Below are 16,118 nucleotides of genomic sequence, written 5' to 3' on the forward strand. Positions count from 1 at the left end.
GCCACAGCCACCTGTTTCCCGATCTGGTCTTCCTCTGCTCCACCTCATACAGTCTTCCCAGTAGTACCAACAGAGCCACTTAGTCTGAAACTTGCCCTCCCCCACATCTGCTCCTGAGCATTTCCTTCCACCCATTTTCCTTCCCTCTTTGGATTCTTCCCTTCCCCAGGGCACAGTCACCCCGGACTCCCACTTCTCTGCTAAGATTCAGCTCAAGGGTTGAATTCCTGGGAAGAATTTGGGGTGGGGGTGGGTGGCCTGTGCGTCCTCCTTGTCACCCCCATACCTGCCAAGTTACCAACGCTTCTAGAACTACATGCACCACCCTTTAGTTTGCTCAAGAATGTCCTCATGGGGAAATTTCTTCGATGTTTCCTCCTCAACAGAGCCTGAAAGAAAAAAAAGGAAGGAAGGAAGGAAGGAAGGAAGGAAGGAAGGAAGGAAGGAAGGAAGGAAGGAAAGAAGGAAAGGAGGAAAGAAGGAAAGAAGGAAAGAAGGAAAGAAGGAAAGAAGGAAAGAAGGAAAGAAGGAAAGAAGGAAAGAAGGAAACAAAAACATGTTGAAAACTTGAAGAACTAGGGGAGCAGAACCTTCAGAAATAGCCCACCACCCACTCAGCCCTCCCTCTCAGCCAGAGCGCGGCACACAATAGGTGTTCAGTAAAGGTTGGCTGGATTCTATTTACTGAACTGACACAAGATTTGGGACAGTTTGAGGTATGATGACAGAGGAAGGTAACAGCCAGAAGGGGAACCCCCGGGGCGAACCACAGTGAGGAGAGGAGGGTCAAGGGATTGTGTGAAAAGGAGGTGAAGGAACTTGGAGTCAAGTCCGGACCTCTGCGCGCCCAGGGCAGCGGGCAGTGGCCGGGCTAGCTCTCCTCCAGTCCCGCTGGCGCCCAGTCCAACCCGCTCCCTAGGGTGGCAAGACCCCCCGGCTCGCGCGCTCGGTTCTGGGCGCTGGGAGGCGTGTGTGTCGCTTTAAAAGCTCCCTCCCGGCGCGCGGGGCCGGCCCCTTCACTGCCAGCGCCGAGGCGAGCGGAGCCGCGCGAGCCCGGCGGCCTTTGAGGGAGCCTGCGCCCGGCCGGGCGGCCAGTCCGGCGGGGCGCGGCGGTGCTCGGGGTAAGCGGGCCAGGCCCGCGGAGCCGGGTGGGCAGGGCAGGGCAGGACGAGGGCGAAGCAGCCGGGGAGAAAGGCCCGAGCAACCCCGGTGCCTCGTTTACCCCATCGGCAGCCACCCGGCGCCCCGGGCCGCGAGGCGCGGAGCCGTGAGCGAGCGCGCTGGAGGCGGTGGAGCCGAGCGGAGGCTGCTCGCCCGGTGTGCCTAGCCGGGCCCGGCGCGCCTCCTCCGTCGCCTCCCTGGCGTCTCGCTCGCCCCCTTCTGCTTTCCTTTGCTTCCTCGGCTGAGCCCCGCCGTGCTGAGGCCCCCCGACCTCGTGCACTCATCTCCACTGTGCTCGACACCGGGTCCCCCTGGCCCCGGCTGCTTCCCCTCCCCCGAGACCCGAAGGAATCCGGACTTTCCCCACCGTTGATGGAGCCGACTGCCAGGCTGGGCTGAGCGGTTTCTGCGGCCGCTCCAGACGCCGCCCGGGCCGGAGCACGGACATTCTGGGTCCCGGCTGAGTGCACCCCGGACACCTAGCAGTGCCAGCTCGGGAAGGGCAGAGCAAGGCAGAGGCAGGACAGACCCCGGAGGTGCTCAGACCTGCCCATCTAGAATGGACAGAGAGAATCGCGAACCCTGTGGAGCCCGGGGAATGCCGGGCGTGGGCTGAGGGATCCCGGCGCCCTCCCCAGCCCTCCGACTTTGGCTCATCCGCCTGGACCGGACCGGTGTCACCTCGGCTCGGGTCACCTGTGGCCTCGGGGCCTCCGAGCTCGCCGGACCCTCGCGACCGGGAGCCTGGCGAGCGTAGTGGGGAGATTTTTGGTGGTTTTTTATTTTTTATTTTTTGCCCCCCTTCCCGGGAGCGCGGAGGCCCCGCCCCCTCCCACCGCCCAGATGTCTCCGGTCACCGCTCGGAGGACCTTCCTGAGGCCAGGAGCCGAAGGGTCCAGAGAGAGAAGCCCGCCCTAGGGAGCCTTGGGGGCCCCCCAACCTCGTCTTGTGGCTCGGCCCCCCGACACTGCTTAGAGGAAAGGCCACTGCACCCACCCTTGGTGAGTAGGGGAGTCCAGCTTTGGAGGGAAGGCGGGGCTGGGAGAGGAAGGGTCCTTTGGGAAGGAGGGCACCCTGTGGGCATTGAAAGACGGTTGGAGAGCTGGAGAGGCCCTGTGCTAAACCAGTCTGGCCAAGCTTGGTTGGTGGCTGGGGGCAGGGGGGGGGGTGCACCACGGCTAGAGTGCCCCAGAGGAGGCTAAGGGCTCATGCCTCTAAAACAGGGGCTCCTCCACTCTTCCTGTTGAAGAAGGGTGTGCTGAAAACCATCTGCCTCCACCACCCCTCCCCACAAACAAAATAAATAAATAAATAAATCTCCTGCTAGGAAGGAGGGTGCAGGCAGGGAGAAGAGGGAGGCAGCAGCAGCAGCAGGCTGGTGCAGCAGCCTGGGAGGGCTGATGCCAGGCTCGCTCTTTCTGCAGGGGGCTTCCCTCCTCCAGTCCAGTTCCCTCTCCAGTGCTGTTCACATCTGGAGCCCCCTCCACATCTGGAAGACCCTGACCACCGTCCCTCTGCTGGTTCGGCTGCATCTAGAGACCTCTGCCTTTGTAACTGCCTAGGAGTTGCGAGGGGATTGCTGCCTTCCCCCATCCCAAGGGCATCTCTTACCCTTAGTCCTTGCAGAATCATCCCCCTGCCTCCGCATCCAGATTCAGGCAAAGATCAGCTCTGTACACCATAGGCACTTCAAGTCCTGGAAGCTGTTCTTGGGCCCTAAGGCCCCTCCCCTTGCCCTCCTGTGTCCTCACCTTGACCCCCACCCTGTCAGACTGTCTCCCTCTGGGTGCTCCATCCCCCACCCAGAGGCGAGTAGGTGGAGTGGCAGGCTGCAGGGGCTGGGTGAGGGCCGCCCAAGGCCAGGGTAGGCTGGGGGGCCGTTAAGATGTGGAGCTCTGCCCGGCTGAGGGGGGCTCCGTGGAGGCAGACGAAGCGTGTGCCCCGCTGGGGCGAGTATGGGCAGGCTTGCGGCCACGTGGTGAAGGATGAACATTCGGGGTGCCCCGGACCTCGGGCAGCCCAGTGACGACCCCAACAGTGGTGGAGAGAGAGAGCGGATTCGACAGCGCATGAAGATGGTCATCGGGCAACTTGAAGGCATCCTGAGAGAACTCAAAGAAGTGGCTAAGGAGCTGAGGGAGGTGAGTTGAGAGGCCAGCAGGGGCCACGCAGACCCCCTCACCCTGACTGGCTGGGCTCAGCAGTAAAGCATTTGCCTGTGTCTTGAGTGTGCGATGCTATGTGCACATGGGCTGTTCCACTGAGAACCATCCCCTTTCATTCTCTATGCCTAAAATCTGGTTTGCTTAAAATCCCTATCCCCAGAGCTGCTGATGGGGCCTTGGTGTGGCAGAGACTGAGCAGCTGTCAGTGGGCCCATCTCTATGGTTAGCACTCTCTGTGCTCAGTGAGGACTAAATGGGACACATTCTTCCGAAACCCACGCTGTCTGTCCCTTGACCCCACTGTTTACCTCCTAGACTCTGAGCAAGGACCCTTGGAGAATGTGGATGGCTGTTAAGTCAGTCCTCACTGCTTGAGGCCCAGGTCTAAAAGATTTACCTCGGGGATCAGATACTCCAAAGGCAGGAGGAGTTAAGACCAGCTGTAGCCTCCCTGTCCTGGAGTTAAAAGGTGGCTGGGAGCTTCTGGTAAGGGTCAGAGGTTCTTCTATACACTGAAGAAAAGATTAATCTTTTTTTAATGGAGCTGAGTCCCGTCCCCCCATCCCCCACCCCCCAACCCCTTGCAGGACATGCTTCTGGGTAGTTTTGTTTTTGTTTTTGTTTTTTTGCAAAGACCAGAAAGTCACGGAGAAAGCCTCTCTGTCTTTCTAAGCAGAGCCTAGTTTAATTACTGCTTCCCACATTGCTGGAGTAATGAGGTACACATGTCTTCCACCCTGCCCCCTGGGCTGTGTTCAAGTCCAAAATGCATGACCAGCATTCTGAGCCGCTGGCCTGAATTCGCCCGCTGGGTGCCATTTCACCAGCCAGGTGGGCTTTAGGCAACTTTCAACTGCTTGTAACCAGGGCCCCTGCAGAGATAGTGGGAGAATGGATCATTCGGAGTTATGGCCTCAAACTCCCCCCACCAGCTGTGTTTAGGGAAGGGGGAAACTGAGGAGAGGGACAAGCTTTGAGCCCTGTGGCTTTCCAGCGTGGCCTGAATCCAAGCCAGGGCGAGGGGTTGTTTGGAGGGAGCTGTGAATTGGAGTCAGGCCTCTGAAGATAGGACTGAGAGGTGGTGCTGCTCCTGCTCCTGTGCTGGGCTGCTGGGCTCTGGGCTCCATAATACAGTTTGCAGGCCAAAGACCACAGCCCCTAAACAACCTTTCCTCTGAGCTCATGAAGCCAAAGGATTAGGATGTCCTCTCCTGGTCTGTCTGATTCTGGATGCTCTGCAGTTTTATCAGGGTCATGGGAACTATCCGAATCCTCAATCTCAAGCAGGGACATGGGACCGACAGGAGCCATGTCTACAGTCCCGAGGGGTCAGCTTCAGTACAACTTCCAGTGGGGCATCTTCCAGACTTCTGCCTCTTCTCCCTCAGCGTAGTCATCCAGAACTTGGAGGGAATCTCACAGGTAGTTCAGACAAGCCCTGTACACTTACTATTGAAGAAACTGGGACCCAGATTGGAATAGGGGCTTACCCAGGGCCATACAACCCATCCATAACAAACTTGGGCCTAGAACTCAAGATTCCCAATGCCTATTTGAAGCTTCGGCAGGCGGGCTACTGGGTAACCTCAGTGTTATGACAGCTTCTAAGAGATGGCCTGATGCTTGAGCCGTGGTGCCCAAGTGCCAGGGTTACTTGATGGAGCTTTTAGACACCTCTATCATCCCCTTCATACTTACTGATCCCCATACCCCCTCACCCCAGCACTCCAGGTGATAGTCTGTACATCCTGGAGGTCTGAGCCAGGACAGAGTGATGGGTCCCCTCCCCCACATCTGTAGGCCATGTGTCTCCACCCAAGACTTTGACAGGTTGCTATGGAAACCAGAGTCTACCCCGTATGCCACTGCCTGCCTGCTGCCAATGGTACCCAGCTGGGTGGGGGTTGAGCCTCTGAGCTCCCTAGTCCCCCAGAAAGGGGATGTGTACATAGGGTGCTGGGAAGAGAGGAAGGGAGACCCAAACAGAGAAGAGATGTCATAACCAACTTCCTGTGGGCTAGGGGTTGTTGGGGACAGGAGTATCTATGGATCTCAGGTCCTGGTTTCAAACTTCTGATGTAGCTCTAGGTCCTTCAGGAGGACATAAAGCTGATCTGAGCTCCATTCAGGCCCTTTGTAGTGCTTCTCTATCAGGGCTCTGGTGGGCCCATGGTCAAATGAACCATCCCCTATCCCCCCATCATATCCGATGTCATGGGCAGCACCTGCCAGCTCAGACCTAATACTTGAGTATGGAGACAAGTGTTACAAACAGGGTTGGCAGGGGTACTGCACAGGAACCTTGTTGAAGGAGCCAGGCAGTGAGAAGCGGGCTCTGCTAGTCTCTGCCCTCCACTCACCATCCTCCTGTCTGTACCTCCTCTTCCCTGCCAGTCACCACTAGCCCTGAAAGACGCGCGCGCGCGCACACACACACACACACACACACACACACACACACACACACACACTCCTAAAACTGACCAGAAGATGAAAGCCTCCAGAGCCTCTGTGGCCCCCTTTGCTCCTCTCCGAACAGGAGGTACTGATGTCTTGTCCCTGACAGGGATGCTACAGATGATATCCAACATGGTGACATTGGAGGCATAGCATGCAGGAGGAGGGCCAATATCCACTCGCACTTACAGAGGATTTGGAGTTTCCTCTGTCCACCCTCCCCATCCCCACCACAGCTCTGCTATCAGCTCCATGGGTAAGGATAGGGGACTAAAGGATGTAGGGAATGCAAAAGCACTCTGAAAGCTGGAACTGAAGTGTCCAGGGATGTGGCATGACCTACAGACATTAATTAGCCCTTGTTCTCCCTGGTTCCTTAATACTCCAAGATGCCAGGCCGATCCCAGCAGGTTCCATAAACTCCCCAGATTCCATGGATCTCCATTAGAGACAGACCATCCCAAGGGACAACGAGCATAGGCCAGGCAGCCAGAGTTCGGTCCTCAGTGCTCCACCTTCTGAGCTGTGTGAGCTTGGGAAAGTTACTTTGCTTCTCTGTGCTTCCGTCAGCCCATCTGTAAAAGGAAGATACCAAATATTTCTATGCTCCCTTATATAAATCACGTAGAACAGGCACAAAGCCATGTCCTTTTTTGTTTCATTTTCTGCTTTGCAGTATTAGGTATCAAACCTAGGGCCCAGCCACACATGCTAGGCAGGTGCCCTCCCACAGTGTTAGGCCTCAGCCGCCCACAAGGTATCGTATCTGAATGAGTCTAGCACTTCCATGCTCTGCCCTTGTTTCCCAGAGTCTTACATCAGCATTTTAGCCAAAAGCAGGCAGGTCAGGGCCAGGTCCTGGCTCTGGTAGGGACCTCTCCTAGGTCACCTGCAGTAGGCAGTTCGGCCCCCTACCAAGTGAGGACAGGAGAGAGACTGGCATCTATAAAGTGGTTTGGCAGCATAGAGATGAGGGGCAGGGGCAGCAGACATCTAGGGGAAGAGAGTGGCAGGTGGTAGGAGCTGTGATACCAGGACCTGGAGGAGGGACGGGAAGCCGGTGGGAAGTGAAGCAGAGAAGGGCAGGGGTCTCAGGGTGGGGGAGAGGGCAGGGCATCCCATAGACCCATAGACCCTGTGCATCAGAGTGTGGAACTCCAAGTTTGCTGTCAGTGAGAAGCCCACACACTTTAATAATATATCTTAGTTATGTTGCTGCCTTCCTACTGTTCTGCCTGCTGCCCACAGACTCTGAGCTCCCACGGCAGGGTGAGGGGGGGGTCCTCATCCTTAGCCCACCAGGTTCTGAGCTCACCTTGAACAAGTACTGGCTTCTTCCTGTCCCATGGGGGGGGTGGGGGTGGAGGTGGGCGTTTAAAAGCGATCCCATATTAACCACCTGTACCCCCACATCCCCCGTGAGTCTTGAGTAGGAAATAACGTAGGGGTGCTGTCATCTCTGTGCCCCAGGAGCCTCAGGAGAATGGGGTAGGCACAGCCCCTCCTCAGCTTGAGGTGGCAGTGGAGGGTCCCAACACCAGCTTCGCATAGGAAGCAGACTCGTGGCAGCCTGTTTCGCAGCTGTCCATCGGCCAGGTGCCATGTGTAAAGGTGGCAGGGAAAGCCACAGGCCTTGCTAGTAAGAGATAAATAAATGTGGCCCTACCAAAAAGCAGCTGGAGCAGGAGAAACTGGGGACCAAAGGGCTTCGCCAAAGTGGGTCAGCTTAGTACCTGCAGCTCAGGGAAACTCAGGTGGATTTTTTTTTCTTGTTATTTTGTCCATGCTTTTCTTTCTTCCTTTTTTCTCCTTGGCGTTCTCTTCCTCCGGACAGATTCGCAGAGGCTCCCTAGCCAATTAGGCCAAATTGCAGGATGAGAGCCATGAATCATGGTCAGCTCCATCCCCATCTCCCCAATGCCACAGCCCCCCAGGAAGATAATAAACAATGTAATCACAGAATTAAAAAATAATCAGTGGTCATAAATAATGCAGGATACCCAGTTATGTAACTGACTGCCCAGGGAGTCGGGAAGGGGGGAAGGAGTGGGACACTGGGTCTGCGATTCTGGGTCCCTCAGCACTGGCTCTTGAGCCTCAAGGGATGTGTGCCCATGTGTGTACACACAGGCAAGCAGGAGTGCACATACATGTGCACGCACAGACACATGTACTCGTGCCCCCCTCCCCACCTTCTTTCAGCTGTGCATGTAGAGTAAGCCAGCATCTGTACCAACCCAGGAACGCCATGATAGGTGAAACAGACGGACCCCACCTTGTTCTTTCTTAGGCTTCCTGTCTAGTAGGGAGGCAGATGCCAACTGTATCACAACATAGATGTGTAACTGTGACCAATATCGCCCTCAGCTGGGGACGGGCAGGCTTCCTCCAGGAAGTGAGGATGATGGTGGGAGGGAGGGCACACCAGGTGAACCTAGTGGCAGCTGGAGCTCCAGCTCTGTGAGATGTGCAGAGAGATGAGGGGGAGGCCACTTGCTGGAGGGGAAAGGGGGTGGTGTTTGGAAAGCTCAGGAGGTTTTGGAGAAGGGAAAGGCTAGAGGCAGAGGGGTGATGTGGTCCTGATGCTGATCAGGAAAGCCCTAACGCAGAGCACGAACCAAGCATGAACAGGAAGTTATTGTTGGGGGGAAGATGAAGTGGGCAAGGCTGAGATCAAGACAGAGGTGAGAGGCACCCCTGGGACAGGGCCTGGGTTCTGTCTCAGCCCTCAGTTCTACTGTCCCCCCCACAATGCTCCCTCTTGGCCCCTCTGGAGCAGTTTAATCTTGTTTGTAAGATGCCAGACCCAGGAGTCCCCCGACTCCCCTTCTGGCTTTACCTCAGCTCTTTCCACGCACTAGGCCTCAGTTTCCCTGTCAGCAAGTACAATAGCGCAGGTAACTAACTCATCAGTGTCTCTCTTGTGCCCCAGCTTTGAGATTTTTCTGGTTCTTTCTCCCCCTCTTTCCTTCTGTGTATATAATTATTTCTCTGCACTCCAAGACAATCCCAAATTACATGTAGGCAAAATGATTATTAAATCTCAGAGAGAAATCACAGATTTCAAGACAGCCGGATCAGAGAGTCAGGTAGCATGGGCCTGTTCCACACTTGCTCCCTGCATTGACCTGTGAAACGGTGCACCGGGGAAGGATTAGCAGGTTTATGAGCTGCTTATGGCCTCCTCAGAAGGTAGGTTCTGTGGGTACATGGCTTCTTTTTCTCACCCTTACTTCCATCCATTAAGTAGTTGGGAAGCCAGATCTGCCCGTGAGCCTCGCAGCCATGGGCCTCAGGGACCTCTTGTAGTCATGTTCTGAATGGGCACACCCACGCTTCAGGCAAAATGGGCAGTACTGGCACACGGCCTATGGAAGACGCACTACCATATCCTGGCTTTCTGGAAAGGCTCTGAAACATGGCCGTCAGTGTGGCATTTCTTAGGTGAAAACCTGATTCCCATCTGCTCCTGGTCCTGGCTGTGTGCTCATGTTCACTGGTGCATGGTGGATGTCGGTGTTTTACACTCTTCTGCATGCTTTCCCAGGGGCATTAGCTTAAGTCCTCACAGCAGCTCTCAGGCAGAGAGAAGGAAGTTGAGTAACTTGATTAAGGTTGCTCATCAGTAGTGAAGTCAGGGCTGGAGTCCAGCTCTGGCTTCAGAGCCCAGGTACTGACAGGTTTGGCTGCCCTAACACTGTCGTTTAAAATAGGTTTATATCTCTTCCGTGTTCATCTCCCTGAGCAAGGAGAGGGGTGTCAAAGCTAGAGAATACAACTTGGAAGTGGATTATCATCTTCCTTCAATTCCACCGCCAAGAGGGGGCAGACGTGAGACCTAAAGACCGCCTCCTCACTTGCTCTCCCTTCCCCCATACCCTGATGCAGAATTAAAAGAGGATGCTAATGCCAAAGGGAAGGGACCCAATGGAAAGGCCGCTAGAACAGGTGGCCAGCCAGGGCTTCCTCAGTGACAGAAGTGTGTCTGGGTTCCTGGGCTTCTAGGCTTCTGCTGGGTAGTACCTGGGACGTCCCTGCTATCCCTCAGGCCTGGGTCCTGACAGTACTCATTCCTGCTGAGTCTGTGGGATTTCAGCCAAGCCATTCAACTCCAGCTTCCTCCTGGCACCCCCAGCCTTGGGCCGCAGCAGCTGCTGACAGCTCTCACTAATCAGAGAGTCCCATCTGAGCATGCGGCTGTCTGCATGGCAGAGCAGCTCTTCAGACTGCCCCAGTACCCAGCCACCAGGCCAAAGAGGCAGCAGCACCTGGGAGCATTCTGATCCCAAGGCTGTAGAGCTAATGATTTGATCTGAGGTATGTAATGACATCGCTCTGATCCTGGAACTCCTCGGAGTCTTCCCTGTAAAGCTCTGCTGACATTGGTCAGACACTCAGTGGTAAATGACATTGAGTTCCAGCCAGCTTAGTTGACTTGCCCAAAGTCAGCAGGGGTCCTGATTCCTCCAGTTTGCAGCAGGCCTAAATACTGTCTCATACTGAGTCTTACAGATTCCTAGAGTCTTCCTTAGTAAACTCTGTTCATCTCACTTAAAGATTGAAAAACAGACCTGAAGAGGGGTAGGGACAGCCGGGCCACTTGTATCTAGAGCCCATCTCCCACTGGCCCAGGTGCTGCAGGTAGTGTCTTTGTTTTGTGCTTTATGCAGGGCCACTTCCCACCCATCCCTCACCATGCCTGGAGCAGCATCTCGTGGTAGCAGTTCCGGGGAATGAGTTATGGGTTAGGGCTTAACTTAGTTAGCTTGCTAACTGACCTCCCTGAACCCAGGCAGATAACACTGCCAGATGCTGGAAGCTGGATGCAGTTCCTGGTGGCTTACCACATGGCTTTGTCCCTGAGTCTCTGGTTCAGGCACTTGTTCCCTCCACTGCTTTTCATTGTTTTATGTTTGAGTCCTAGCCTGGCTCTCCTCCCTCTGTCCTCATGCTCCATACTCCCCCTAGGCCTTTGCCTAATCTGCCTCCCTCTCTCACTGCGGACAACAGCACAGGTGACTGTGTATCAGCCCTCAGGAGGGGCTGCCTGCTCAGAGACCAAGGGCTTCCCTTTTGGTGCGTGGGAGGTGGGCAGGCAGAGTAGGGTACAGTGACCTCCGCTGATGAGTCGCCCCTTGAGTGGCTATAACAATCGTCTCTGGGCCAGGGTGGATGTTCTCTTTATCACTTCCAAAGATTCCTGGCTTTCTTCTTTTCTCCAGCAAGCCTGGATTGATCTTCATTCATCAATGGACAAGGAAGGCAAGGAGGGAGGAGGTTCCAGAGCATGAGGGCAGGAGAAAGGGAGGGTGGCTCAGCCAGTGCCACACACCTGTTGCTCCAGTCCCCAGTGCTGGAAAGAGATTCCGGACTGAGTCATTAACTGATGCTGGTGAGGGTTCCAAGATGCTGGGCGGGGTCTTTTGTCTCCACTGGCTGCGTTATGGTCGGCAGCTAGGAGGTCTCCAGGGCATGGTTTTTAGGGCCTGCTGGAGTCCCTTGACCTCTTTTATTGGACCCCCTTTCCATCAGAACGAGCTTTAAACCCTGATCACTATACTGTCCTCACCCCAGACAGCAGCTGTGCTTGAGAGGAAAAGCTATATGGATAGACGGGGTGTCTAGTGAAAGGTGGTACACCTCCCTCCAGGGGACTACGGGGGTGGTCTGAACAAGTGATCCACCCTTGTGCAATTTGGCCTTGTGTGTGTGTTGACAGCCTCTCAGTAGTCTGTAACTTGCCAAGTAGGCTTGGCTGGCTGGCCAGCAAGCCCCAGGGATCCTCCTGCTTCCATATCCCTGGGTCCCCCAAGGTAGCATGCACTACCATGCCCAGCTTTTTTTTTTTTTTTTAAAGATGGGTTCTAGAATTCAAATTCAAGTCCTCAAGCTTGCAAGGCAAGCACTGTACCAGTGAACTGTCTTCTCGGCCCCAGTTTGGATTCATAACAGTACAAACAAACTTGTGTGACTTCAGTTCAAACACTACCTTTCAGAGTCAATGGGCCAGGAGCTACTGTGCTTATTCTTGCTCTCTCTTGCTCTCTCTCTCTCTCTCTCTCTCTCTCTCTCTCTCTCTCTCTCTCTCTCTCTCTCTCTCTCTCTCTCTCTCACGCACGCCCCTGGGTAATTCTGAGTCCCACCTAGCCCCTCTCATCTCCTCTCCCTTCCCTGGCCAGGTGGTGAGTCAGATCGACAAGCTAACCTCTGACTTTGACTTTGAACTGGAGCCAGATGACTGGACCACGGCCACTGTGAGCAGCACCTCCAGCAGCGACAAGGCAGGTGTGGGCGGCCCCTTTGACCTGGGCCACCTGGACTTCATGACGGCTGATATCCTCTCAGACAGCTGGGAGTTCTGTTCCTTCCTGGATGTCTCTACTCCATCAGACTCGGTGGATGGCCCCGAGGCGCCACGGCCAGGCACAGGCCCTGACTACCAGCTCATGAATGGTGGTTTGCCCATCCCCAATGGGCCACGAGTGGAGACGCCAGACTCCTCCAGTGAAGAGGCCTTCAGTGCTGGCCCTGCCAAGGGCCAGGTGCCCCAGCGGACTCCAGGGATGAGGGAGAGGGTACGGTTCAGTGACAAAGTGCTCTACCATGCTCTGTGCTGTGACGATGAAGAGGGGGATGGTGAGGAGGGAGAGGAGGAGGAGGGGGACCTGGCCCCAGAGCTGCCCCGCGTGGAGCCACACACAGGCCCCCTCAAGCCCTCCCCAGCCTCCTACAAGACCAAGCGCTCTCCGTTGACCACCCGACGCTTGGGCCCCACATTGGCCCCAGAACAGACCCGGAGGGTCACAAGGAACAGCAGCACTCAGACAGTATCAGACAAGAGCACGCAGACGGTGCTGCCCTATACGGCCACCAAACAGAAAGCTAAGGGCAAGAACTAGGGGCTTGGGGGGAGGGCGGGGGGTGCATAGAGGTATAAATATATATATATATATATATATTTAAACAAACACAGTCATAATAAAATTCATAAACACTTAAGGATCCGGGGCCCATAGGCCCCAAAGCCTTCAGAAAGCTCATCCTAAAACAATCAGATGCCCAGAGTTTACCCTCCTCTCTGTATGGCAGGGTTCCCTGAAAGAAACGGATCCTTCACCATGCCCACTACAACTCCCTAACACTATGGAAGTCTGTGATCACTAACCTGGGCCATTTCCTCCAGGGAACCCAGCAACTGGAGGCAAGCTAAGGGAACAGTATGCCAGGCCAAGGCTCGCCGGAGAAACTAGAACTCAGAGCCCACGGTTGGCACCACTCCAGCTAGACCCAGAAGCACCTCTGTCCTCCTGGGAAGGCCTGTACCTTGTCTCCCTCCCCCTACCCCCCAGACAACCCTGCCTTCACCCCCTGCATCTTAGGATTGCCCCAGACACTGAGAAGGATGTCCTGCTGTGGTGCAGGCTGCACTGCCCAGAGACTGGCTGCTAAGAAACTGCAGGACCAGGCCGGTCCAATCTGAGAACCCAGTCTATTCCAATCTTTCAGTTCCCATCCTTAGCTCTGGAGTTCAGAATTCTCAGATCTTGGCCCTGAGCAGACCCAAGATCTGTGGACAGTGACAGCAGCTGCCGTATCACTGGGAACCAGGACACGGATGCACTTGGCCATCTGCACTAGGCAGGCAGCAGGAGTTAGAGTACCCAGTGTCTCCACCTGTCCTACGTCTGCACGCCCAGCCCCTTAACCCACCTTACTAAGTCCTGAGTAGAGATGTAGGCAGAGTACAGCAGCAACAGAGCTTTGCAAGCATTTGATCTTCCCAGCAACAGCCTCAAAATGTCCTGAGGGTGATGTCGGCAGTCACCGGTCACATTTACTGAGCAGGTCACTGTCCTCGACACACCATATGACATTACCTCATTGCTCCATTCTTCAAATGAGAAGACTGAGGTTCAAAGAGGTAAAGTAACTGACCCAAGGCCACAGAGCCTCTGCTTTCCTGTCCCCAAGAACTAGTAGTCTACAGGTTATGCCTGGCCCTGATTTATAGCAACCGTGTCACCTTGGGCCAATCCATTTGCCTCTTGACCTTTTCTACTGTAAAATGGGTCAGATAGTCCTCACCACTCCACTAGCAGTCACGGGGATGCAGCAGGATGGTGAGTGTACACACTCTAGATCGGTTGAAGGCACTCCATGGCTGCTGCGGTCCGTGGGGACCAGCCCACATATCCAGTGACTTCAGGGTACAGCGGCTGAGTAGAAGCCATTTCCACAGGGTCAGACGCTATCCTGAGTCAGAAGTATCCCATGGCTTTGCCCCTACAAACAGCTGGAGGCCAGAAAATGGCCACAGTGTGACTCATTACCCCCCACCTGGAGCAGAGGCACGGTCAGTGAACTGGTGAGAGCATCAGCCCTGGACACTTCTATTAATACAGACCCATGGCCTGCCAGGAGGGCCTTGTGCTCTGCCAGCTCCTGCCGCCCAGGCCTGGGGAGGTGCTGTGTAATCCCAGAGAGGGGACTAGCAGGCTGGTCTAGATACAAGGACAATGACTGGGAAATCTGGCCAGCCTAGGGTATCACAGGATGAGATCTGTCCCTACTTTGGTGAGGTCAGTGGCCTACAAAGCCAGTGTGGTACAGCCACCAGAGCAGGAGTCCATTGATAGCCAGCCGGGGCCAGCTGGGGTTAGCTCATACCAGTGGGCCAGCGAGGCCCCGCCATCCCTGAACTGAACAGTTCCCACTCTTCCCTTCTCTCTGAGACTGTTTTTCCCCTCATCAGTGATGAGCTAGCTTTTCTCATCTTTTCAATCATTATGGAGATGAAACCTCCAGAGAAGTTCCCATTTCACAGGTGATGAAACTGAGGCCCAGGGCCATGGTCTCTAAAAGTCCTGAGTAAGAGATTTTTCCTTTCTCAAATGCCTCTCCAACTCAGGCTCTTAGGACTGTGTTTGGTCACAGATAACCTCAACCGCTTGTGCCCAAGTCGGGTATAGAGTGAGTGTGTCCTGGTTTTGAAGTGGATATGGGTCCACCATGGTGAAGGCCCAGAAAGCTCGTGGTGTAGCTGCCCAGTCCAAATCTCACTGGCAGTAGGATGGACTTCTTAAAGACTTGAAACACAGACCACGCCCACCCAGGGAGCAAAGGCCTTCTGACCATCAGAGCAGGTGCTCCCTCCCATCCTCAGAGCACACACAGCAATCCTGGGCTCCTCTTCCACCAGGTCAACTCTGCCTCCTGCTCCTCCCTGCCTCCAGGCCTCTGCTGGTGTGTGGCTAGGCTCCTGAGGAGCTTAGCTGCTTCTAAGGAAGTAGGATGTCACCTGCCACCAGCCATGTGCATTTCCTCATGCTGCGGGTGCTCTGAAGGAGGTAGCAAGGAGCTAAGCAGGGCCCTCATAGCAGAGAGGGGGCTAAGCATAATAAAGAGCTCCGCCAATGAGCACATACTATGCACTGGAATTGTGTAAGCATGTGCCTTATCTCATTCATTCCTCACAGAAATGACAAGATACCTTGTTTTACGTGCGCCTGTTTTCCAGGTGGGAAAACTGAGGTCTGAGAGAAGTCAAGTCATTTACTAAAGGACATACAATACGAGTTGGGATTCAAACCCAAACTCAGTTTCTTAGCACTCATATGTATCCTGGCATAAGGGTAGACATTAGGTGGCCCAAGAACCACACAAGCCATGGAGGGTAAGAAATGTGTTGGAAAGAGGAAGCCGGTGAACCTGTTTGGAGAGAACTTGGTCACTATCAACCTGTATGTCATAGCCCCTGTCTCAGCCCAAAACTGAATGGATCATAGATTGGATAAATGCTTGTCAAATGTACTAATGAGTCCCCCAGGTTCATCCACTGTGCATGAATTCAGTCAGCCATCATTGAAGACCTCCAGTGTGCCGGATCTCATGTTGCTGGCTGCCTGTACATGCGTGCACTGACTTACACATGAATTACCCCCATGTGCACATAAACTCTCCTCCGTGAGAGCCTGGTTTGGGGTCTCGAAGCTGGACAGGAATGAAGAATGTGAAGTTTCAGACTTGACAAGTCAGGGTGGTTACTGGGTCTAGCCTGGCCAAGATGCCTAGAAAAAAAAAGGGCCAGAGGGCCCAGTTTGGTGAGAAAGCTACTCAGAAACACATGCTCAGGGCTGGAGGCTCCTCAGCCTGACACCATTTTGGTAGGACAGGCACACTGCAGTGCCCTTGAGTGCCTTGGAAGAAGGAGGACCCTTGTCCTGGTCTCTGCTTTATATATATGGGACCAAGAGGCCAACTATGTAGTCGACAGAAGTGGTTGGCTGAAACCAAGGGCAGAAAGCAAGATACACCATTCACACACACACACACACA

General features: G+C 54.7%; 2 protein-coding genes across 2 annotated transcripts; one reads left to right on the forward strand and one right to left on the reverse strand.

Moving 5' to 3' along the window:
- Positions 1–871: 871 nt before the first annotated feature.
- On the reverse strand, positions 872–1,609 carry LOC110328354 (translation initiation factor IF-2-like). The gene is made up of 2 exons (XM_021207797.1): positions 1,529–1,609; positions 872–1,417 (listed from the first exon to the last, which is right to left on the reverse strand). The coding sequence occupies exons 1-2, from the start codon at positions 1,607–1,609 to the stop codon at positions 872–874; spliced, it is 627 nt and encodes a 208-aa protein (XP_021063456.1).
- Positions 1,091–12,782, forward strand: Insyn1 (inhibitory synaptic factor 1). The gene is made up of 3 exons (XM_021206928.2): positions 1,091–2,162; positions 2,586–3,302; positions 11,963–12,782. The coding sequence occupies exons 2-3, from the start codon at positions 3,147–3,149 to the stop codon at positions 12,680–12,682; spliced, it is 876 nt and encodes a 291-aa protein (XP_021062587.1). The 5' UTR covers positions 1,091–2,162; positions 2,586–3,146; the 3' UTR covers positions 12,683–12,782.
- Positions 12,783–16,118: the final 3,336 nt, after the last annotated feature.

This window comes from Mus pahari, chromosome 10, assembly GCF_900095145.1.
Source record: "Mus pahari chromosome 10, PAHARI_EIJ_v1.1, whole genome shotgun sequence".
Lineage (NCBI taxonomy): Eukaryota > Metazoa > Chordata > Mammalia > Rodentia > Muridae > Mus > Mus pahari.

Bases quoted from the DNA above. Each gene is read 5' to 3' on its own strand.
- LOC110328354 (XM_021207797.1), bottom strand. From the start codon at position 1,609: ATGTCCGTGCTCCGGCCCGGGCGGCGTCTGGAGCGGCCGCAGAAACCG. The intron at 1,418-1,528 runs GTGGGGAAAGTC...GGGGGGCCTCAG, and splicing joins GGCAGTCGGCTCCATCAACG to CACGGCGGGGCTCAGCCGAG.
- Insyn1 (XM_021206928.2), top strand. From the start codon at position 3,147: ATGAACATTCGGGGTGCCCCGGACCTCGGGCAGCCCAGTGACGACCCC. The intron at 3,303-11,962 runs GTGAGTTGAGAG...TTCCCTGGCCAG, and splicing joins TGGCTAAGGAGCTGAGGGAG to GTGGTGAGTCAGATCGACAA.